The sequence below is a fragment of the Lonchura striata genome, chromosome 5 (genome assembly GCF_046129695.1).
Source record: "Lonchura striata isolate bLonStr1 chromosome 5, bLonStr1.mat, whole genome shotgun sequence".
Taxonomy (NCBI): Eukaryota; Metazoa; Chordata; class Aves; order Passeriformes; family Estrildidae; genus Lonchura; species Lonchura striata.
Window position 1 is genome coordinate 37,789,625 of NC_134607.1, and position 24,648 is coordinate 37,814,272.

Sequence of the window (24,648 nt, forward strand, 5' to 3'; positions counted from 1 at the left end):
TTTAGGTCAGAGTGCAAATCTGGAACTACTGAGGATAATTCTTTCATTATTGAAGTGCTAAGGAAAGATAATCATTTCTGCAGAAGGAAATCTACCTCACTGAAGAAAGTCATTAGTTTATTATAAAATTGCTGATTAAACAATCATTAAAAGATATCCCTTTTTATTTCACGTGGATTTCTTCAAAATAGATAATGCAATTCTTTGAAAATATGTGACCTTTTGAAAAAAATGTTCTCCAAGTCCCTGGGTCTTTTCCATATCTCTCCCTGGCCAAGAGTACACCCCCATATACCAGCTCCCATCTTCAGGCTCCATTGTCAAGGAAAACATTCAGGCTGGACTTGGATGGTTCCACTGGTCCTTTGAAGAAGACACTGAAGGATTCCTTAAACAGCCAGATGAGAGCACCTGAGAGTTGTCTTCTCTGCTTAGGAGCAGTTCTGCAAGTCTGGCAACTTTGGAGCCAACCTGCCTCTGCACAGGGGTTCCTGCCCCTACTGCTGTTTAGGTGAATCCCACATTAACTGTATTGCCTAAAAATTATGCATATTGCAAAACAATCATACAAAGTTATTATCCTTGCTATTCAAGGATTAAAGCATGGTGCCAAGGAGGTGGTTACACTCTTAATGAGAGCTATCAGCAGATGCCTGTAGAACACAGACTGCATACTGAACAGTGCATATTCAGTGGGGCCGTGAAGCAGACTCTAGCCCCTCTCACCATGTTTCATTTTTCACACTCACCTTCATCTTTCACCTTCTTTGACACATTCTCCTAAAAACTTTCTGTGAGAGATACTTGTAATCACCTACCTGCATTTCTAGACAATGGGATTGTTCATAAATGTTGAACACTTGTTGATGAGACAGAGGCTGTCTATGACATTCAACTGATTTCTCAGTTCCCAGCCTTGTACTCTGTGACTCACAAATCCCCTGGTACTATCAGTCTGCAATGACCTGAGAGTTCTCCACCATACTTGGAAGTAACTGGCCAATTTACAAAGTCCCAGGGAAAAGGCCCTGAACTGCCCAAACTTTCTAGAAGTCACTCATTGTATTTAAATCCTCTAGTCCATGGAATTATTCATGCACCCTTTGTCCAAGGAAAGAAAAATTAGGTAACAAGTATTTTCATGGAAAGCTTCCTCTATCTGTTAAACTAAAACAAGCCATTTCTTCATTCTGATTGAAGGGTTTCCAGACTCCCACAGTTACTTATAGTGCAGGGCTTTGCTTAAATCATATCAGTCTTGTTCTGAGTAAGCAGAAAATTGGCAGTGACCACAAATCACTGGATCCTTGCCTAGTTTTGTTTCTCAAATATGTTTCTTGCCCATCTCTGCAAATAACTCCAGGCTCAAGGTTAAGTGGAATTGAAGCTTGTCTGTATTTACCCCCAGCACAGATGGCCATGCTGACTGTCACTTCAGGGATTCAGAAAGCTTCCTAACCCCTGCTAGAGAACCTCTCCAGAGGGATTTTTTTCCTCCCCTAGTCCAGATGACAATTTTGAGTAAGGATCTTATAAACAGGTAGCAAAGAGCAAGCAATAGCAACCCTGAATGAACTTCCAAAGAATCCTCCCCCTGGACCTGTCTGCATATCTAAGGCAAAGTTTGCTGCCTATCTCTTCTAGGTGCCTACTGTAGTCACTGTGCTGTTCTCTACTAAGCAAAAATATGCCGAGCCTTTCCAGTATATCATTAGCTACAGGGTTGGTAAACATTGACTTTGCTTCTACGCCTGGAGGATTAGCTTCTTACAATTGCAGCTTGTGATAAATAAATGAAACTTGAGGGGAAAAACAATGTGTTATCAGAAATCCTTGCTGTCAGGTCATTATTGTGGTGGGAGCTGGGATTTCTCTGCTCCTGTTGCAGTATTTCCAGACTAGGACATATCTGTGTTTCTGGGAACTCAGTTCAGCATTGCTCTGCTGCTCTTTCAAAACAATCGCTAATTCCAGATGGCTGGGGGACAGGACCCCCTTTAATCTGACAGCACTGCCATATCTCACAGCTATGCATGGCTGTATCTGTGCTTACAGTTCTGCATCAGAGGCAGCAACTCGGAGCACAGTGGTGCACAGTGTCTGGGAAGCCTGACAGCCACCACGCAGCAGCACAAGGCATTCTGTGTCTGCGTGTGTGTTCCATATTTTCCATACTCCTAAGTATGCATGTTTCTAGCAGATTGAAAAAAAACACCATAAATAATGAAAATAGAACTCAAATTCCTCTACTGCTCATTCAAATACATTTTCCTTTCTTTAACCCAATCTAATTCCTTTTCTCTTTAATCATAATCTATAGAATTCAGATTGTGCAACTTGCAGCTATCCATTGATTTTACAATCTAGCAGTCACAAGATCAGGCACAGTATCTTAGGTCATAAGAAATTGCCAATATGGGTGAAAAAGTAAACAAGACTAAAGTTCTTTCTTCCACTAAACAACATTCATTAATAACTCTAAGTGTGTAGTCAGAATTTGTTCTGAAAAACCACAGTACTAAAAGAGAATTAAGAGTGACAGAAGACACACAGCTGTATCTGCCAGAGGACATCACATCAAGCTGAGCATGAATGCACCTGTAAAATTACACTTGCTAGAAGGCAGCTTACTAACAAGCTGGAAGACGAGTACAAAAAAACCAACAAAATTATTACTAAATTTTAAAATTGGGTAGAATTTTAAGAGTCTTAAAACATTGGAATGGCTGCACTAGCTCAAACTAAAGGTCCTTCAAGTCTAATACTCTTTCATCAGCTGTTCCATTAGCAAACCCCTTGGAGGGTTAGCAGCAGGGCAAGCACATTTGCTGGTGTTCCCTTCTACTCCTTTTAGCTCCAAATATATTTTGCTCAGGAAATTCCCGAGCTTGAAGAGATTGATATGTCTATTAAACCCCAACAGAAAACTCTTCCAAGATTTGCCCAGTTTCAACTTGATCTCTCTCATAGACTTGATCTCTCTCATAGACTTGTCATCACCCTATTTTCTTGCAAATTCTGTAAGTCTACTATCTCTTGTATGAAGAACTGCTTACTTTCTTGTTTTCCTGGAACTGACTGGTCCTTGTAGCCCAAAAGACTGGGAACAGTCAGTCCCTACCCATGACCTCATTACCACTAATGAAGTGTGTACATTATCCCATAGTCACTTCTGAAGGCTAAAGAAAGATAATCTACTCAGTCAAATCTCATATGCAAATTCTTTCATCTAATTTGTGGCCATTTTCTAAATGCCTTCCAATTTTAACCTTGTGTCTAGAAAATGAGGGATCAGAACTGGCCAGAGTCAAGGGTTAGGTGAACCATGGATTTATATGGTGGCATAATTATGCTCTCTTCATTATTATTCTCCTTCCTAAAATATGGTTTGCTTTGCTCATTTCTCCTAGATCCAGAGATTATGTTTTCCTGGAGCTGGCCCTACAACTTCAAGGCCTTGCTAACAGTGATCATCAAATCTACACTCATTAGTTTTCATTTTACCCCATGAACTTCACCTTACATTCATCTACTTCAATCTCCACTTGCCACTTCATTGTTTAATCATCCAAGCCTCACTGGAAGTAACAAAAACAACTGATATTTTTAATTTATTTATACAATAAGTAAATGTGAAGAGATCACCCTTACAGCTGTTCTTTCACATTTTTTAATCCAACAAAATTTCAGAGGTGACTTTCTTCACCTCTTACAGCATCTCTTTTTAACAGTTTCAGGAAGCAGAACCACAGTATCTACAGAAAGATCAGCTTGTCATAGAATTTATTTTTTAAAAATGAAAAAACAAGCAAGAAATTGACAATTTTCTGGTCAGAACCACCTCATGTACATAGTGGCTTGAAATAGAGAACAACCTTTAGGCATGTACAACAGAAACAAGCCTGTAGACTGTGTTAAGTGACTAATATATTTTCTGAGCCTAATTTGTGTATTTGTTTGCCTGGAAAAGAATTGCATGCATTTAAAAAAATGCACTAAAGATGGCTTGTTGCTTATTTCATAGAGGCGTACTGCGGTCCCATGTAGCATTTCTGTGGTTCTTAGGCTTCATGGACAGCAAGTAAACAGATTTATGATATTGTTGGAATAGACTGTGGGTCTCATGAGGTGTGACAGCTGTTATTTTACAGTACTTAAGTCAGTGTGAAGTGACAGTCAACCACCTACTGGAAATACTACATACAGGCATAAATAATGTGTATCCACAGGAGTCCTGCAGCACATAAATGCAATAATGCAGTCATATCCCCTCTTTCAAATGCACTCTCCTTGGAAAATCAGGACCACTTATTGGGCAGCTGTGATGCTCCATGACAAATTGCCCATTCTCCATGCCTACCCATTTTTTATGGCACAATCCACTGTTTTCAAAGACAGTCTTTTTGAGCTTGCAATTTATTCCATCCACATTCTTTTTAGTACACAGACCAGTTAAATTACTGTAAATCCACAGATGTGAAAATAACTACCTATGTCTTCTTCATTAAAGATCCACACATCAAAAAAATACATTATTTTCAACATAAAAGAGGGGTAGTTCTTGATCCACCTTCATCACAACAGAATAAAAAAGTTTTAATAGAAGCACCTCGTACACAGGGCACGTTTTGTAACACAGCCAAAAACATTACCTGAAGCAGTCTGTTAATTTGACACTGGTTCAGGAGGCAGGACCTGATTGAATAGAGTCAGAACAGCTTCATGGTAAGAGTACAGTGTCAGGAGTCAAGAAATCCAGCCTCTCCTCATGGCTGTATATCAGATTATTTATGTAACTATGTGTAACTCGGGTCAGGGCTCAAACGCGTGACTGAATTATGAGCATGCAATAAGCTACTGTGGGTCTAAGCAGCAATAACTCAGGAATAACTCCTTGCATTCTCATAACCAGTGAAGGATACATAAACTGATGCAAGTACTTTGAATCTGGGCAGATGCAAAACAGTACTTAGAAAGTGTAAATAATACTCAGTTGTCAAGGGGATAACGTTATACAGTGACCTATATGGATTTCATTAGGTGCCCATAAATTGAAATAAATATTTTTATTTTAGCAATCATAAATCTACCTGTGGAGGTGTAAGTGTTCCAGTCGCTTCCTTCCATTATTTCTTACAGATATTTATTTATCATTTGTTAAAAAGGCTGTTTCCCAGAAGAGGAAACAGACTTCTGTCTGTTCACAGAAGAGATTTTGTAAAATATTTACCCTGCTCAGGTTAACCTTCACACTCACAAAGGTAGTAGTTTTGGGTTTGGTTGGGTGAGGTTTCAAGTTTGTTTTAAGCTTCAAGGTTATGCTAGAGTGCTGATTAGACCAACTTATTCTGCCAGGGATATTTTTTTCCAAGAATTTTTAGATTAAATTTATATCAGCAGATTTTATATAAGATAGTTTGTCAGCACTTGTCTCACTTTATGCCAAATTAGGTATCATTTGTCCTCCCACAGATGGAATAACGCAGAAAACCACTACAAAACCTCATGCTAGTTAGATGTAGCTAACACAATAGGATATGGGGAAAGACAAACAGGAGGAAATTAGGTTTCATTTAAATGGTTTGCACTATTAAAAAAATCCTAAACCCATTAAAATTGGATTTTCAAAATAGATTTTGTATGTATGGACTGAAGTCAATTGACAGGAACTTGCAAAGCAATTAGAAACATAACTACTATAGCCACTGACAAATGGGGGAAATACAACAACTGAAGCAGAGTCATCAGTCATCAAAAGCAGAAAAAAAAAACAGAGGGGAGGAGGGTGTAAGAAGAGGTGAAGACAGTATGTGTTGTTGATAGTAATAACATTTCTACCAACAAGCCACAAGCTCTGCATTCAGCTCCCAGCAGAAGCAAGCTATATTTATTCTTCATCTGCACAGGTAATTATTTAATTTATTTGTACACAAGTGATAACATCTGCACTCTGCTCCCAGCAACAGTCTGAGCCCTTCCTCTGCCCTGCCTCACCACCTGTCTCCAAGTTTGAGCTACCAAGAGGTGGCAGAACCACTCACCCAAGCAGGCATTGGCTGCCTGACAAACTGAAGATCCATATTATTTTAAAACAACTTTCAATGCAAAAATTTACATACTAAAGCAGAAAGACTGAATCATTCATTGTTGGGATTCATTAAGCAATTTGGGCAGAGAGGACTTTCTCCCTCAGCTGGAGCTCTAGATGCTCAGCATTAATGATCCTGGTGCTGCAATGGATTCTCCTGCTTCAGCCAGGGGGATCTGGCAAACGCATACCACACAGGCACTTCAGCTCCACTTCATAATGTGAGCTCCCTCAAGTGCCTATTGCTGCAGAGCAGAAGACAGGTATGTTGTCACACTGTGACACAAACTAACTCACAGAAGCAGGCTCGATGTAAAAGTAAAGAAAAAGAACTCAAAAAAGCAAACTTTATTTTCTGACTCCACTACATATACAATAGCAAAAATGATGGTGGATTGTAGGGTGAAACTGCCACTTCTCCAACCACACTGGTCAAACCAACAGTCCATCAATTCTCTCCACCCACAAAGAAGAATGGAAAACAATCATTATTTACATGAACATGCATGAGAAAACTCAGTTGAAATACGTAAATATCAGCTTTTAGAAGAACTTTAAAACTTTCAAAAGGACAGGGCGATAGTATGTTACTACTGCCACATGGGCATAACACACAACTTGTCATTTAGATCACTACCTACAATCCTGCCTATTGAAGGCTAAAAATCTCACAAGTTCCAAGTCCTAAAGTAAAATGGGTTAAACTCTATTGCAACCTCCAGACAGCTTGCTTCATCTTTCCTAATTCACACTCACTTTCACATCAGAGGGAGATGAACAGATTATGGCAATAACATCCAACAAGGTGACAACTAAAACTTCATTTTCTTTCTTGTATCTAGATAAAATTTTGGTAACAAGTGGCGCTTAACAAGAGTATTCAATGTGGAATTAGAAAAATCTTCATAAGACAGCAACACAGGTATAACTTCAAGGTCCCTTGATGTGTATTACTCAATATTCTGTACTTCTGTTTCCTGTTTCCTCTAAATCCAGCACAACTATCTGGAGTAACAATAACAGTCTCTGCTTATGTTTCTGCCTACCATATGTATGCTGGCCAGAATTCTTCAACTTAACATATGAGAAGTTACAGCCCCACCTAAGACAGGTTTATGATTCAAGCTATTTACAGAGCCAGACACCAACACCACTGATCAACAGCAGTCAATAGTTCCACTGAGCCAATTGTCAGCACCCATTCCCAGCTGCCCATGGCTGGAGATCAGATGTGAGGCTGAGCAAAGGTGTGTCAGACACCTCTCTCCCCTCATGGATGCCTTTGAAAGGTGCATCAGTTTTTGCCAACCTAGAGAAACACACAACTCGGATTCTCAACAGACCAGTGACACAAGTCAACACAACCCCCTCCCTTTTTGTGCAAACACACAAAAAATATATATTAATACCAGAGCCACATTAATTTCTTGGTGGACTGTCCCAGAAGAGCTGCTTGGACAAGATGGTCTGCCATCTCCAGCTAGTGTCTTAGAGCCTTGGCAGAATCCTGCAGCCAGCCCTAGGGACCTGAGCATATCCACACCATCTTTTAGTGTGACTGCAACCTCAGCAGGAACAACACAAGCAGTAATGTTCATTTCAGTGCCACTGTAGTTCATAACATAGATGCTGTTGAATCACACACTACAGCATAATAGGCAACATGCCCCACATTAAGCTTTGGAGTACATCACTTCAAAGCAGATTTATTGGGCTTTGGTATTGGTTTTTTTTTTCATTATTATTGTGTCTATTTTTTGTTGATATTAGAAAAGCTTGTTGTTTTGAAAAACTTCTCAAAAAAAGGAACTTGAATCAAGGATGAAGCACAGCCATAGCCTAGAAGTGATTCAGACCAGGAATGACTGTCACAACTGCTAAGTGGCTTCTACAGAGCTGATCTCTGCCCATTCCTGAAAGAACAGGTGCCCACAGGACCAAAGCCAGCAGCACGGCTGTGTGAATCACTCACTGTCCGAGGGCAGACCAGTCAGGCTCAACCACAACAGCTGCCAGAGCCAAGCAATCCTCTGAGCAGCATTTTGTTCTGAAAGGAGCCCAATACATGGCACAGCTGATAAACTCTACATGTGGCTTTTAAGTCCAACAGACACTTCTAATGAGTTTTCCATTTACAAATTATTTTTAAAAACCCCCACAGTCCTCACCAGAAAAATAAAAAGCAGATCTTAAATTGTTTCCAACATATTTAGTCCTCAAAAATCTAGGTTTGCATTATTAAGATGACAATTTGCTTGGGTTCTTCCAAGGAAGATTATTCTAAGGAGAAATGGCCAGATGAGACAAAACAAATCCTAAAATCTTCATACTCCCCACCTTTTAAAGATCAGACCCAGAAAACAAGAACTTTCAAGCAGTCTTGTGAATCAGCACAACAGCACCTGACCTTGGCTTCAGAACCTGTGATTCGCTGTGGCACTCCAAGCCTGGCCACATTGCCCTCACCCACCTCAGCAGGACAGAGCACAGGCAGTGACCCACCAGCTCCAGGCAGAAGCTCTCAGCTCTTACACCTCCTTCTTCTCAGAAAAAAATCCTTTTGCACAGAATTTTTGCCTGCTTTGTTTAAAGGCATAAAACTTTTAACTCCAAGCCATTCCCAACATCTCCAAAAAAATACAAACCAGATGAAATTGACTAAATTTTTTTCAGTCCCACTCTCTTCTCCCTGCCAACTCTATAGTCCCATTCAGGGAAAATGCAGTGGTCAAAACATTCCATAAAACACAAACACCACATAAACCACTTCAATTTGGTTTCCCATCTACATCTTGAAGCAAAATGGAAAAAAAAAGGAAAAAAGACATACCAAACCATTAATTTTCATGTGTTTAATGTAATGGCACTCTAACTTTACAGTACTTTCATCTCCACTAGATACTGTGTTTCCAAAGTATAATGGGAAGAAAATAAACATAAAAAACCACTTTGATGGCAGTTTTAAAAACTAAATCATTTGGAGTTACATATGCATAAATTACTTTCAAAAAATTGTTCAGGATTTTATTTTTCACTCTTGTCTAACAAAAGCTGATTTTGTTGGGTATTTTCATAAGATTTAAAGAGAGATCAAAGATGGCACTTAAGAAACTCTGAAGTCAGGGGTGTCATAAGGTTATAACAGGACTTCCGCTCGAGCCTGCCATGAAGCAAACACTATAAATAGGGAAAGAATGTGCAAGAGCTCCGAATAAGTGAGCAGCACAACATGTTTTGCAAGCTTGTGTTCTGAGGGCCATGAAAGTGAAGACTCTTGGCTGAGGAAAGCCTGTCCAAGTTTCCCCAGCTAAAGCCTATTCAAAGCAAACCCATCATAGAAAACCACAGGGACAGTCATACATTGGTCTCTGTGGATTTGACCTTGGATCGACAACAAAAACAACCAGAAAGGTGTCTTGCAGAAGCCATAGAAATAATGGAAAGCATTTGCTGTTTTTCCCATGAATAAGTAATTAGGAGAAATAACATGAAATCAAGTTAAAATAGACTAGAGAGAAGTTTTTTTAAGGTGGATCAGCTATAAAAATAGCAACACTATTGGTTTTCTTGCACTTTACAAGAGATCAGGAAAACAAGCACACTTATATACTAAGTTTGGAGCATTCTTAAAGAGGGGAAACTAGTCTAGAAGCAGCCAGGACCTTTATTTTCACCTAATAGTTTAGCTCAAAAGATTGTGGACTTATACAGTCACTTAAATGACTTGAATTTTCAGGGTGAAATGTGTTTCCTACAATTGATAGTGTTAATTTTAGTTTTCATTCCCTCTAATTTAGAGCTCAGGAAGGGACCTAAGTGAATTGCTCATTCTCATATTTCCAATTTTTTTTTAATTAATAAAAATCCCACTTCAAGAGTTGCCTCCCATCAAAGGACATTCACAAGCACTCTCATGTTTAATACTTAATCATTGTGAAAGTAAGTAATAACTTCAAGTTAATAATTTGTTCACTTGGATGCCCATATGATATGAATTGGGCAGACAGCTTGATTCATGCACAGCACTAATGGAGTCCTGTGTTAAAGAAATGTTGAAGAAAATAAATGCAGAAATCTACACAAAGTACAATTTTTGCTTGAATCATATATTAATTATACAGAAGAAACAAAAATCTCTACTTACAAAGAAAAGGGTGAAAAAAACAAACACACTCAATCCAGTACTTTTCTTACTGTAAGAATATTGCACATTCCGATAATGTTGCACAAATTACTGGCTTTTAATAAAGACCATATATGAGGTATTAGTCTATTAATAAATAAAGAAGAACATGGAAAAGGAAAAGCACTTTATATAGCGCAACAATCCATTCCAAGGATTAGGCAATGAAAACTGAACAAGCAATAATATGTACACTTGAGAGGAAGGCTAAAGTTCCTTAACGAATAGGCAGCTTTCAATATCCATCTGAGAAGCAAAGGGTTAAATCTCTTAATAAAGATTTTAAGAACTCAAAGCCTATTTAGAACACTGCTAGTTAAAATGCTTATTTTGCTCATGCAATCAACCTGAAAGGTAAATTCTTACCTTGAAGTTCTAAAGGGACAGCCAATTTAACATACTGAACCTGTATGACTAGTTAAGCAAAAGTTACTAGTTAAACTAAGTTACAACAGAACTTTTTGACTGACATCAGCTAAAGTATTTGGGGGTTTGGTTGTGCAGCATTTTCTGGTGGTTTTTTTCCCCCTTTTTAGTTTTAAGTAGTTTGCACTGGTTGTGGGTTTCCATGGTGGTAAAATCAATACCCATTAGTATTGTCCTTATTAGCAGTTTTCAGCCCCACAAAGCATTGAATGAATACAAGAATTGTAATTTTCAGTTTTACTCTGTGGTTCGGCTAAGAATTTACCATTCAAATCACAACACTGAAAAATTCCTGTTGACAGGTAATAAATCTGCCAATCTAAACACTGTAGTTTTTACTAAGACCCTTTCAGGAGCACTACAAATCTGCAGGAAAGCTTATCTTACTGAAGTTCCTAAGATCTCAGAGGGATATTTTAGTTCAATAAAGTGAGTCATAAAAAGTACATTGCACACGTGGTGATATAGTAAGCCTAAAATAAGAGTGTTTTGGGTGTGCCCTTCCAAATCCTGTTAGAGAGATATTTGTATTGTGGAAGGAGGGGGAAAAAAACAAAACAAAAACTTTGTGTGCACACAAACGTACATACATGAATATCCCTATGTCCCCTCAATAAGTCAAGGGTTATTCAAATCCTAATATCGTTTCAGGCCAACACAGAAAAAAAACTAATTCCTACATCACTCACAGTCTTCACATATTCCATTGCTATTTCCAACTTCAAAAAGTAAGAGTTTTGCTATGATATTTTGCAATGCTAGAGAAACAAAGACCCAGGGAAGTAATTTCTGCTGCTATTTTGTGTAAATTACGTAATTTGCAGAGTAAATCTGTATCAGGTAAAAACTGCAAGTGCAAACTTGGAAAAAAAACGATTGAAAAAAAAGCAGCATGTCAAAAATTAAAGTATCACCTCTGCTTCAACCTACACACCAGTAATTCAATCAGTCCTGAACTGGCTTCTATGAAAAAAAATTATATTACACTTCTGAAATGAAAAATATATATCTTGCGCTCAAATTTAGGGAAAGTGTTCACTAAACTGAAATATAATTTCTTCTGTCACATGAGAATATTTCTCTACCATTCTAAGTAGTTGTTGACACATTTATTTCCCAACAGCATGTTGTCTATTCTGAAGATTAGTTTCATTTACAACCTCTTTATAGTAGTTTAAGTGTTTTTTAGAAAATACAGTTCAGAGAATTTCTTCCATGTTAGCACAAAACCAAGAAAGATTATGAAGATGTTGAGTAAAGAAGAAAAGTTTAGAAGAAAGGAAACATTATTGTCCAGAACAGTCGGTGTATGTGGTAACCATGTTTCCTCGTCTCTGAGTGACAGTCCTGCAGTGCTTGCTGGATCCATGAAACCTGGCATCAGTTCGCACCGCGTGTCTGTGTGCATTTTCAAAGTCACTGAATGAAAACATCTTTTCCATATTTTCAAACACATCATCAAACAGCCCACCTCCAAAAGAAAACTCTTGGAAAGAACGTCTTTGCCGGTTATGAGCCTCCCGATGATTTCGGAAGTGATTTTCAAAGTGCTTTTTTGACCGCGAGTTTTGACTAAATAGGTCAAAGTCTTTGAAGAGATCGTCAAAGTTGAAATTAAAAGACTGATGGAACGGGCTTCCATTACTTCCTCTTCCTCCATGACGGCCAAGCTGATCATATTCTCTTCGTTTATTCTCATCTGACAATGTTTCATATGCTATTTATGTGTAAACAAAAAAAAAAGTTAACAGTTTATTTCCATTTAAAAAAACAGAAAAAACTAAAATAATACACAAAGAACAGCAGCTTTCTCTCCCACTCTTCCTGAACCAAGGAAATTTCAAACAAGACTTTCATTCAATGTTCAAGCCTAATCAAGAGCTCAATGTTTATTTACCTTTCTCCAAACCAAAATAAACTGTGTCAAAATAGTTACTTACAATAATAAACACTGCTATATTATGAGTACAGGTTACACATAATACAAAACAATTTAACTACGAATAAATATTAGTGTTTAGATTTGAAACAAAATAACAATGAAAGGTGGTGATCAGAAAGCCTGAAGGAGGAAGAATGAGTTAGGAGCTCTGCCTAACAAGACAAAGGATCTGCTGCACTCCTATCAAAGAAGCCCAGGGCAACATCTGCAAAGCTACTTTGCCACCCAGCAAGTTCTAGCTACACCAGTTACAAGCAACAACATAAACATCGAGGAGAAAAAGGAAATTAATTTTAACATGTGCCAATTCTCATTTTGCAAGTTCAGCAATAAAGCTAGATTTTGTGACTGGATATATCCAAAATGAAATTTTGGAAAAGTCCATCTGTTCTTTATTATCCACTCGCACCATTTTATCACACAATACTTGTGTTGTATCTGTAGGATCACAGGTAGTTCAAGATAGACATGAGCTCAGTCTCTAACCTCCTGCTCAAAGTAGAGTCAGTAATGAGATCAGACTAGGTTAGTCAGTGCTTTTACCCAGTCACTCCTGAAAAGTGTCCAGTCTTGGAGACTGCACAACCTCTCTAGGCTATCTGTTCTAACACTGGCCTGCAGAACAGAATCACAGAATTGTTAAGACTGGAAAAGGACTCCTGGATCCTCAAATCCAACCATTATCCTCAAGGTGAAAAAGTTTATCCTTATAACCACTTGAACCTCTTGCACCGGTTGTTTATTGTATCTCCGCCATGAGCCACTGAAGCACCCTGCTGTGTGTTTTCTTATGATCTCCCCATAGTTACTGCAAGGTTGCTGTTAGGCCCTCCTGGAGCCCTGGTACTAATCCTGAGCCAGATCTCACAAGCCAGACCAAAAAATAAAAATTAACCTCCTAGGGCTAAAGCTGTCCTACTACCAAGTATTTTTTGTGAGAAGAATATGCCAAAAGCCCAATAAGCAGAAATGCATAAACTGTGTAAAAGGGTATCCTATGTGCAAGAACACAGAAACAACTCAGATTTTGATGCTTGATATCTGACAGCACTTAAGTGGAATTCAGAAAAAAAAACCTTTATACCTCTTATCCAGTAAAAACAAAATGCACTTAGGTTATAGATATAAGACATGTATCAAATTGTTATGACAAAAGAGAGTGTAGATTACCTTCAGCAATTTCTCTAAATTTTGCTTCTGCTCCAGGACTCTTATTTTTGTCTGGGTGGTATTTCATAGCCAGCTTGTGAAATGCCTTCTTGATCTGGCGGTCAGATGCATTTTTTGGAACTCCTAAGATATCATAATAGCTCTCTGTAGCCAGTATTAATTCTGTTATCATTAAAATGCAGAGAGCAAATGTGAAGACAGATTGTGTAGTGGCCATTTCTCCAGTTCCTAAAAAGAAAAGGAAATATACTTGAAGAACAAGTTTTACATTCCACAACAACTTAATTACAGCTGTAGGCTGGCAGAGGGAGACCAGTATGTTACAGTAATCAATGACAGACTTGTAAGCACACTGATTTACACCTGTCAAACTCCATTACGCTGTTTTCATATTCACAGAATATGTAAGTGAAAATACTGCAAAGTGACATTTCACATGCATAACAACAACTTTATTGTTTGTCTTTGTTTTACACTTAACTGATCGCTGTCATACAAAGTTGGAAAAGTAAATACAAAGCACATTTCATTGCATCTAACATTTCACTGCCATACCTGAACTAGCTTTACATTAACCTTGAGTTCTAGGACCCCAACCAGAGCAGCCCTAAATTAAGCACAGGCTGCAAAAACCTACCCTACTTGAAAACCAAGTCACTAATTAGCTGGTGCAACAATAGGAGCCTGAAAACAAGTCTAGAGATGACTGTGAGGTGCAGGAAGACAAGACTATTAGAGACTCGTGCTCAGCTTCAGTTTGTTTAACCCACCTAAGGTGAACATGATAAAGAGCAGATCATTCATTTCCAGAGTTCAGCCAAGTAAAGCACACTTTCCTCTATTTAACAATAGGCTGGCTTAGCTCATCTGCAAATCAGATTGCTTTATAAAGTAAAACACCTACCACATCTTTAATATCAAGTAATTCATCTGATAAATACCACTGCATAAAAAGGTTTACATATGAAGCCCTCAGTGTTAGAACTGAAGGGAAAAAAAAAGCCTTTTATACAAGACAAGTAGCTTCAACAATAATTAAAAGCTGTAATTTTTTTTTCAATAACTCATCTGTCAAAAAATATATTTTGCAATAAATATATGAGAACTTAGGGGAAGATTGTGGCCTATATAAGAAACAGTTCCACAGAGCCACATGATGCCTCATGATGTTCATGAAGGACAGGGTGAGCTGTTCCGACTAAAAGGTGAGAACAGATAATATGCCATGAATATTATATTTAAAACACTGACTGCAGAAAGGCAAATGTTCAAAGACAGAATGCTGGCTGGCACCTGACCAGAAGGATGTACAACAGGACCCTGACCATTCCAGATGTAAAATGTCCCCTCCCCCCACCAGATTACACTGATTTAAATGTAATGTAAGAACAACTCAGAGATGCTTTGTGTTACTTCCTGAAAGCTGAATAAACAAACTTACAGTCTGAGCACCATTAAAGTTAGAACACGTTTGCTAACCAGCATGGGACCCAATATTTGTCAGGCAGAATTCAAAACCTTTGAATACCTGATGCATATGAAAATTAAACATTTATCTGAAAGTCAATTCCCTCTAAACAAAATTAAAAAGAACCAAAAATGGAAAAAAAGAACACAATTTCTCATAGCCAAGTCAGCAGGCTAAAATGAATGCTGTGAGACAAGAGCAAAAGGCCTGCAAGATTAATCTTCCCATGCCCTCTTAAGCATTTATTTGGCCAGCAGCCTGCATGATATCAAGTGTTAAGGGACAGCAATTGAAACAAATTGTATTTTGATCAGTGTACTTAGATACCAAATGGACAGTTCTTTCCAGTATTCTTCATGCACAGTATCAGACATATTTTTAGTACCAAGTTTTCTAACATGGAATTTTACCACTTGGACAGTAAGAAACTACACACATGTATATTCTTCCATGCTTTTGGGGCTTTCTTCCTGTTTGTGCTTTACAGATTCAGACTTATGTGTTCATCTCACATATGTGATTGCTTTTATTTACTTCATTAACCCACATCTGCATCATGTTTGCATAATCACCTGCTAGTTAGTCCTTCAGGTTTTCTGCTCTGGCTCACCATCTCAGCTTGTATTATTCCTGATAACAAAATAAACCTAAATTTTCTTTTTCTACAATTCTTTACATTAGGAGTTCTGTTCTTTGCTATATTTGATTTCTAGAGTGTAGTAAAAAAATAGGTCTTAAGTTTTACTATTTTTTAAACTAGCAAACATAGATTTAATGCTCCCATTGAACATACCAATCAAACTCCAATTTAGAATAAGATGTAAATAAAAACCAAATACAAATAAAACTCCAATATAAGCTGCATTTTAGACTTCACATGGTTATCAGAGAGAGCAAGTCTTATATTTAGATACTGTCAATTATTTAATTTTTAGAAAACACCTATTTTATATGCTGTCAGTATCTTAGTGCTGCTACTGCCAACTCTTTCAGGCCTGCCATTCCTAACTATTTTTACAATCCTTTTCGAAATAAAGTCTCTTAAATACTTTTTTTGCTTATGTCTCTTCACTGTCTGTTTCTCAATCAAAAAGGGATATGTAAGTTGCACCTTCTAGGTCATACACTGCAACTACTTAAACCACATTCCAGAATTCAACAAATTCTGCACACATTAAGCTAATGCAATAATGAGCTCTTCTAATAATTATCTATGTACTTAATTTAGGAACATCTGTCAATGAAGTAAGAGCCATTATGCCACATAATAACTATTTCATTCTGTTGGGTGAGGAGGTACAGATCTCAACTACTATTCACCTTTGTACAAGAAGTGCACCGTCTGATGTTTACCCAAAGTACTGCAGAGGTGATAACAACCAGTTCTTCATTAGTTTATCAATATTTATCAATAGCTGCACAACCAATTGATGTTCGAGGATGATGTACCTAGAATAAAATCTGTCAGATTTAGAAAATAATAAGCTACTTCATCTTGTAACAAAAATACCCTATGCCAACCTTCTTTAAAAGTAATTAACCAAAATATTGGATAAATGCTAATATTCAAACTCTCATGTACTCAGAAAACGGAGCATCACTAGTGTTCCGCTACCGCTTTCGTTACAGAGTTGCTATACACTAACCTGTGGAATGCTCACGTTCTGTAATTACAAGCAATTTACTAAGAGTAATAAAGTTACCGAGGTCCTCCCTCGGTTCTCCTATCACGACTAATCTGACGAGTAAGCAAGTCTTCCAGTCCTCAAGCAGCCACAAGCAAGTCTGTCAGACAAAGGAGCTTGTACTTTTCTTGGCCTCGCCTATGCTGACTCGAAAGCAAACACAGAAGAAGGCTCCCGAATGTTGCCCTGGAGCACAGGGAAAGGGAGGAATCAGCCCGGCCTATACAGACCCGGGAGCCGGACCGCAGCATCGGCCGGGGCCGGGCCAGGCCAGAGCTGGGCAGCCGCTAACAGCCACGTTCGGCAACGCCGTCCCACCTCCAGGGCAGCCAGGCTGGGAAACACCACCGCAGCGCAGCGGAGGGGCCAAATAAATTCCAAATAACTGCTCCGCACCGAGCCTCAGCGGCTCCTCTCTCCGCCCCCCCCCGCCTACTTTCCCACGCTGTCCCCAAGCCCCCCAGCGCCCCTGTCCCGAGCTCTCCGCGCTCACCTTCACCCCACCCAGTTCAGCAACCCTCCGCTTTCTCGGAGCCCTCACCCAGCGGCCGCGGCCCTTCCCCGCCGTCCTCACGCCGGCCCCGCTGCGCCGCCCTCAGCGCCGCCGCCGCTCCCGCCCGCCCGCGCCCGGCGCTCGCGCACTCCGGCCGCCGCCGTTCCGACACGAAGCGCTGCGCCATTGGCCGCCCGGGCGCACGTGACGCGCTGCACGCGGAAGGTCGCCCCGCGGCGCCGCCTCCCCTCGCCGCTGGGGGCGCTGTGCGGAGGCGGTGCCGCCGCCCCGCCCCGCCCCGCCCCGCCCCGGCCCAGCCCGCCCCGCCCCGGCCCGGCCCGCCATGCCGCGGTACTGCGCCGCGACCCACTGCAAGAACCGCGGCGGCCAGAGCGCCAAGGACCAGCGCAAACTCAGCTTCTACCCGTGAGTGGCCGCGGAGCGGGGCAGCGTCTGGGTGGGCGCTGGCCGTGGGGATGGTGGCGAGCCCCACCGCGGAAGCGAGCGGCCGGGAGACTCAGCGGCGCGGGTGGTCGCCTTGAGCCCCGGCTGGTCCCGGGAGGCTGGAGGGAAGCGGCGCTGCCCCCGGGAAAGGGGAAGTGTAGGGAATAAAGAGCGGACGGCTGGGACGGAACCAAACACCGGCCCTCGAGCTTCGGGAGGGGTCATGACACGGCAGCGCGTAAGGGCTCCGGAATAGGTGCGGTGGGTCCGTGAACTGAAGAGCAAGGAGATTCGAGTGAAAAATAAAATTTGTGCTTCTGACTCTGTTTCTCTGCTGCCTCTACGGAAGCGATGTTCAGCAAGGCAGGCACTAGGGGAGGCTGTGGCTAAATGGTGAAGTGTCTTCTGTATGAAGGTTTATGTGCCAGGAGAAGGGCCCGGAAGAGTAAGCAAGTAAACATAAAATGATTCCTTAAAATTAAACTTTGCCGCTAGAATTGTGACCTTAGCTGCGCTGTGAGCAGAGGCATTGCTGGGTGTTTGGAAGCTGCTGTGTTAGCTGGAACTCGGTTGCCAAAAAGCAGTTTGTGGTGGCTGCACGGTGGCGCCGGTCAGTGCAGGGACCAGTCCCAGCCGGCAGTAACCTCTGCCCTGCTGTGCTTACGTGGCTGTCACTTCCCAGGATGGCGAGTTATAAAGTGTTTCACAATCCTGAGAGAAGCTCAGTGCAGGTAACTTAATATTGACGTATTTGTGTAGAATAAAAGTATGGAACCGTTTGTCAACAGACACATCTTAAGCAAAAATTGAAAAATAAATTTCATAATCAACCTCTAAATCTGTTTTGGTAAAATTTGTACTTCAAACTAAGTTTTCTTTCCGTTTCTGATCAGCCATAGTTATTCCAAGGTCAAGAAGGCTGTGTAGAAAGACCTACAGGAAGATTGCTTTGAAAGAAATTTTATTTTAGATTACAGGAAAGTTTATTTCCCTGGCACATTTCTAATATGGAATACATCATAAAACAATAAGGAAAATAATTTCTTTTCCATTAGGCTTTAAAGAGTGTGAGCGTTACATGGATAAAAAAAAACAAGTTTGAGCACTGAGACATATCTATATTCAAATGTATGGCATCAGTATGGAGATGATTGCCAAAACTTAGCTGGTTTATCTAGCCTTTGAATTGCGCTCCCTTCTGAGTTTCATCTTCCTGTAGAAGGGGTGCTGAGATTTGATTTATAGATTTCTCTTGCCTTATATTAGTGACTACCACTGACATGAATTGCAAGTTTTATTCCCTTGCCTCTTCCCACCACCAAAGAAGTCCTCCGCTGCCCTGTGGTTGGGGTCTGAGCCCCTTCCAAACCTTTTGGTACCTAATCTCTACTGGCCTAACTGCTCTTCTTTGTTTTATTTCTTCACTTCTTTGACTTGTGTAATGATGGCAGTTGCTAAATAAATTCTGTCCACTTCCTCTTTCCATTTCCCATTTTTTTGTGTCTTGTTTACGCTAGAGAACAGTTTCTGTTGATTAGTGATGGGTTGTTGAAGCATGAGCAGGTTTTAGCAAAATTGCATTTAAGCTAAAATAATAACTTTTACTATCAGACCCTTCTCTTGCTACAGATTATTTTGTTTTCCATCTGAAGCTGGTTGAGTCTGGGTGGAGCAGTGGGTCCTATGTTGTGAGGGTAACTGCAGTGGGAGCAAGTGTTCTCAAGGCCTTCTTGGAGAGGGTGTGAGTTGTGACATGACCTGCAATGAAAGGAAGCCATCGTCTTCCTGAGAGACCTTTTTGGATCTCTGTAGTAACACCCAGGCTAAGCTGTGTTACTGAGGAGCTCTGTCATACATACAATGCTGCCACTGGGTGTGCATGATATAAGCAGACAGGATTTGAAAAGCCTGAACCTCTAACTTGTCCTTAGGAGGTTACTGTGTTCTTACCAGCATTATTCCTTGCATTCCTACAGATAAGCATAGCTGGATGCATCAAACGCCTTCTCTGTTTCCTTGCTAATTTGAAGACTTACATGGCAACAAATTCAAAAGATTGGGGAAGTGGTAAAGACATGCATATTTACGCTGTGAATTTTAGCCCTCTTTCTTTCAAACTCACCTGAGTTTCCAGTTTTGGAACACAGGGCCTGTGTAAGAGTCTGCTGCTATGTGTGGCTTTCGGAGGAAACCTGCAGCTTCAAGGATTTGAGGGTGGGATCACAAAAGTGGGGATTTTCCTTTGTAATTACTGTTGCGTGTGATTCTCAGAAATATTGTTTTCTGAACAGTAGTCACTTAACAGTGCTCAGAAATCAACTTATGGTTTATGTATCATATGTGGTTATATGCTAAAGTAAAATTGATGTGCACCAGAGAAACATAGAAGTACATTTCAAATACCCTGATAACCTGACTGAGGTGAGAGAAAAGAGTGGTCTGAATGATCATGTTCCTGTTATTATCACTTCTTTACTGTGCATGCATCATAATAAGCTTTTAATTTCCCTTTCATTTGTGTATTGACTGTCATTAAGTAATTTACATTTCTTCACACACTTTCTTTTTAATTTAGTTCTCTTTCTGATGTTTGACCATTTGCATATATTTTTTAAGTCAAATTTTTTTTCTATGGGGATGTATAGTCATCATTTGCCTTTTCAGGAAGGTTAGATGATTCAAAAGTTAATTCTAAATTATAAAATATGATGTGGGCTCCTAACACTGTGAGAAAGTTTAATTGCTGAAACAAAAAAATATAGAAATGCTTTGTATCTGTGTGCATTTACTTTTTGAAAAAGAATTAAAACCTGTATTGGAACTATTCATATTGCCAAATTATCTGATAATCCAAAGAGGGGCATGTATTAGGAGGTACTCTGTTAAACAGAAAATACTAGTTGTGTCTAGAAAGACAAAATAAACCCTAGATATTGATAATATGAGGACCAGTCTTAACTTTCTTTAAATTAGGTCTCACTATTTAATCTCCCTTCAGGAGAACTGCTTTCTGAGCAAGTGTTGTGGGGTCAAACCTTTCGAAACATCTTGGCCATGGATTCTGAAACCCTCGGCTAGCAGAAATCAGTAATTCTGCAGAGCAAATACCTAACTAGAAACAATTTGTATAATGATTAGATTAATGTGTTGGACATCCAGATTAGCATTTAATACTTAGAATTTTTGAAAAAAATGTTATTTTAATCTTTTCTAAAGGAAGGCTACTTTCTAAGTAATGAGATAATCTTATTTAAAACAAAGAAAGACAACAATAACAGGGGATTTTGTATATTTTCTTGTTTGTCTTTTCAACTGCTTTAAAAAGATTCCCACTTCATGATAAGGAGAGACTTGAGAAATGGTTGCGGAATATGAAGCGAGACTCATGGACTCCAAGTAAGCACCAGCTCCTCTGCAGTGATCATTTTACCCCCGATTCCCTGGATGTGCGATGGGGGATACGGTACTTGAAAAATACCGCTGTGCCAACTATTTTCTCTACCCCAGACGACGAGGTAATCTATTTCTATCTTTTTTTTGTTTGTTTTGTAGTACAAAGCTTACCAACTATTGATGTAATACAGATTTTCTAATCTGTCAGATAATCAGATTTTATTTAGAAAATAGAATTCCTGTCCATCAAAACAGTTTGTCAGCAGGACTGACACAAGACAGGTATGCGATTCCATAATGTAAAGGAAGGACAACTTCCCCTAGTTTGAGTGGAGGTTCAATATCTTTTTTTAACTGAAAATTACAGAAGCATTTACTATAGAAAATGTTACATTTCTTATGAGAATAATTACTGTGTCTTGTGCAAAACAGTCCAAATTCCCTAGAGTTTGGGAAAAACCCACAATAAAACAAATAAAAAACCCCAAACCACAATAAGGAAAAAAAACTAAAAGTCCAAACACTTATTGCTTTTAGAGCATTAAAATAGTATTTTAACATGTAGGACCTGAAGTAAAGCTGTGGAAGATGCTTACATGAATTCTTGGGCTTCTGATGTAATTTTTAAACAATGCTTGTCTGAGTTAGTCCTTTTGCAATGCCATGCTATGAAATTATATCTGCCTAATTTTTTAATGCTTAGTAATTTTCTTGTTACAAGGTGGTGATATTTTTTTTTTCTCCTCCAGGAAAAAGATTCTTCTCAGAACAGTTCACAGCAGGTACAGAAAAAAGACCAGGAAGAAACTAATATTCTGTCAGAGAAAGTATCTGTATCATTTGAACCTTGTCCACCAAAGAAAAATTCTGTAATTGCACAAAATGTAGAGGAAAAAGCAGAAGTGGTTTGCTCAACTGCACTGAGTAAACCTTTTCAAATTCAAAACCTGCAGCTTCCAGATGAAGGAGGCTTTCAGGCAGACAGTGTAATTCTTGATAGTTCATCTAAGCAGTACGTACATCAGCCTAATCCTGTTTTAATGACAGCAGTCCAGGACACGGCGGCTACCAGTGTTCATGCTTCCATAGAGGATTCAGCAGATTGTACAGGTACAATCCTGCAATTTGCAGACCCTGACTACTTGAATTCATCTCTGAAACTGAACAGTGCTTTAGGGTCAGTTACTGATTATGCAGTTGAAAATTCTGTCCCTCACGTGGTCTGCTCTGGTGAAGCGCAGACAAGTGAAGATGCAGTTTTACTGAGTACAGTCACACAAACTATTGAACAGTTCAGTGGAAGTGAAGAGTCCATCATTGCTATTATTATGCCAGCTGAGAGTCCGGAAGAGCCTGAAAGAGTAAATGCTTCTTTCCTGCCTGCTAAGGAAGAGTTTCTTGACATAGAGGAGACAGAGGTAATTGAATATAATGGAAATGAAATACTGCAGACTGAGCATTCATACTGTAGGCAAGACATAGACAGAGATCAACTTTGGCAAAAAATTTCAAAACTCCACTCTAAGATAACTTTACTTGAAATGCAGGAGGTAAAAACTTTGGGGAGACTCAGGTCCTTGGAAGCTCTTATTAGACAATTGCAGCAAGAAAACCTGCTTTCTGAAGAAAAGATGAAGTTGGTAAAAAACTACTTTACAACACTTGAAGTGACTGTGATACAGTAAAGGCTTTCAGTTGATGGTTCTAAAATACCTTTTTAGCCTCTTTGACTGTACTTCTGGACAAATTAACTTTTTTCCCAGTTGTGGTGTTTTAAAACATCTAATGCAAATCATGTGAATAGCAAATATTCTTTAAAATGTTACATCAAACAAAGCTAAGTGGTAGAATGTTGTCTGTAAAACATGACTGGCAAGTAAAATTAAAAAACAACCCTGAATTGGGCAAAGCTTTCTTAAGCATGAATCAAGTCAGTAAAAGATAATTTAACCCTTTATTTGCTGCAGGCTTCCCTGAAACATGCAAGGCCTGCATTTGGGACAGCAGTAGAATGGCCAGAATAAGCATATAGGATGAACAATTACATATGTACAGATATGCATTGTCCAATGAGGTCAAAATTGCCCTTCATTTGTTCTGATCATTTTTGTACGCTTTGATCTTATTAAAATTGTTTCTGCATAAAAGATGTTTTCTTTCATTTGTTTATAGAAAAAAATTCTCATAAGAATATGGTTCCAGTGGACAGGCTCATCTCATTTTAAATTTTTTTTTATGATTCAGCTCAAGTGGAAAGCAATCATAGTCACAGATGTATTTGCTAGTTAGTAAAAGGGAAAGCTCTATTTAGTGAGTGCTGTCTGCATTGATCATGTTACAGCCTACAGCTTGGTAATGCATATACCCTTAATAATACACTGGAAGAAACAATGTTCTGCAGACCAGGTTGCTAGTGAAAGTAGCAGAATTTTACTTTGGAAGAAACTGAATTACAGACCTAGAAAATTACTCCCCTTTACTGATTTTATTAACTATATCTAGTGCATGGTTTATCTGTATAGTAGACAGATGTTATAATTAATTTCAAGGAAAATTAATTTGCTTAAATACTTTCTGCTTATTCTGTCAGTGTGCCTTGCTGTATGCTCTAGTACAGTGAAAAAGTCCTAGATTGTCTGGTTCCTGACTTGACGCCATAGCTGCACTAGGTGATCCTTGTTACACCCCTTCCAGCTGAACTCTTCTAGTATCTTATATTCCACAAGCATTACATTGCTTGAGGATGTTTTCTTCTTTATTTAAAATGGTGTCATTCCCATCACCACAAGTTCAGTCTAGGATTGGAGCAAATGGGTTCCTTTTAAATATTATTTGTATTGTCTTGTATACACTTTCTAAACTGTTCTGGTAATCTTTTCATAAGGAATTGAGAATCAGCTCACACTAGCTACAAAGCTGGCCTCCAACTAGATAATAAATTTTAATCTCAAAATGTTGAGACTTGAAGTGCAGAAGTTGGACTGTTAAAGCACAGTGCTTTAGGAGGTTAGTCTGCATTAGTAACCACTGGATTAAGCTTGCTTTGTCCTGCAGCTTGTTACCTTTTTTCAGAATTGAAGCACAGACTGTGCTTGGTAAAATCGCTGAAGGATGAAGGTCACTTACAATATGGTGAGTTATTTACCATGTCTCTGACTCACTCATTTTTCCCTCCCTGGAACAAGAGAACATTCCTGTTCTGCCTTGTGTGCTATGAAATCACAAGGGGTGTCCTGTATACTGTAGAAACATTGCTGCCATATCTGATCCTGTCTTGAGAACATTGTCCAAGTGGCCTCTCTGAACTGCACATTTTGTAATGTCTTACAAGGTAAGAAATCTTTCAAAGTGATTTA

The 24,648-nt window shown here is 39.3% G+C and overlaps 2 protein-coding genes across 6 annotated transcripts; one reads left to right on the forward strand and one right to left on the reverse strand.

Annotated features, from left to right (window-relative positions):
- Nucleotides 1-8,925: 8,925 nt before the first annotated feature.
- DNAJB9 (DnaJ heat shock protein family (Hsp40) member B9) lies at nucleotides 8,926-17,607 on the reverse strand. 3 transcript variants are annotated; one of them, XM_021545267.2, is made up of 4 exons: nucleotides 17,504-17,564; nucleotides 16,598-16,726; nucleotides 13,810-14,037; nucleotides 8,926-12,414 (listed from the first exon to the last, which is right to left on the reverse strand). In XM_021545267.2, the coding sequence occupies exons 3-4, from the start codon at nucleotides 14,024-14,026 to the stop codon at nucleotides 11,984-11,986; spliced, it is 648 nt and encodes a 215-aa protein (XP_021400942.2). In that variant the 5' UTR covers nucleotides 14,027-14,037; nucleotides 16,598-16,726; nucleotides 17,504-17,564; the 3' UTR covers nucleotides 8,926-11,983. The 3 variants fall into 3 exon arrangements, with proteins under 3 accessions (XP_021400942.2, XP_021400944.1, XP_021400943.1); XM_021545269.2 differs by lacking the exon at nucleotides 16,598-16,726 and having other exon boundaries at nucleotides 17,504-17,607; XM_021545268.2 differs by lacking the exon at nucleotides 16,598-16,726 and having other exon boundaries at nucleotides 17,456-17,580.
- A 151-nt stretch (nucleotides 17,608-17,758) lies between these two features.
- THAP5 (THAP domain containing 5) lies at nucleotides 17,759-23,439 on the forward strand. 3 transcript variants are annotated; one of them, XM_021545272.3, is made up of 3 exons: nucleotides 17,759-17,881; nucleotides 21,225-21,414; nucleotides 22,042-23,439. In XM_021545272.3, the coding sequence occupies exons 1-3, from the start codon at nucleotides 17,799-17,801 to the stop codon at nucleotides 22,975-22,977; spliced, it is 1,209 nt and encodes a 402-aa protein (XP_021400947.1). In that variant the 5' UTR covers nucleotides 17,759-17,798; the 3' UTR covers nucleotides 22,978-23,439. The 3 variants fall into 3 exon arrangements, with proteins under 3 accessions (XP_021400947.1, XP_021400946.1, XP_021400945.1); XM_021545271.3 differs by lacking the exon at nucleotides 17,759-17,881 and adding an exon at nucleotides 17,910-18,155; XM_021545270.3 differs by lacking the exon at nucleotides 17,759-17,881 and adding an exon at nucleotides 18,167-18,262.
- Nucleotides 23,440-24,648: the final 1,209 nt, after the last annotated feature.

Coding starts and splice junctions, on each gene's coding strand:
- DNAJB9 (XM_021545269.2), bottom strand. CDS start 14,026: ATGGCCACTACACAATCTGTCTTCACATTTGCTCTCTGCATTTTAATG. Junction 12,415..13,809: donor ATTTAGAGAAATTGCTGAAG/GTAATCTACACT, acceptor ACACATAAATAG/CATATGAAACATTGTCAGAT.
- THAP5 (XM_021545272.3), top strand. CDS start 17,799: ATGCCGCGGTACTGCGCCGCGACCCACTGCAAGAACCGCGGCGGCCAG. Junction 17,882..21,224: donor CGCAAACTCAGCTTCTACCC/GTGAGTGGCCGC, acceptor TGCTTTAAAAAG/ATTCCCACTTCATGATAAGG. Junction 21,415..22,041: donor TCTCTACCCCAGACGACGAG/GTAATCTATTTC, acceptor TTTCTCCTCCAG/GAAAAAGATTCTTCTCAGAA.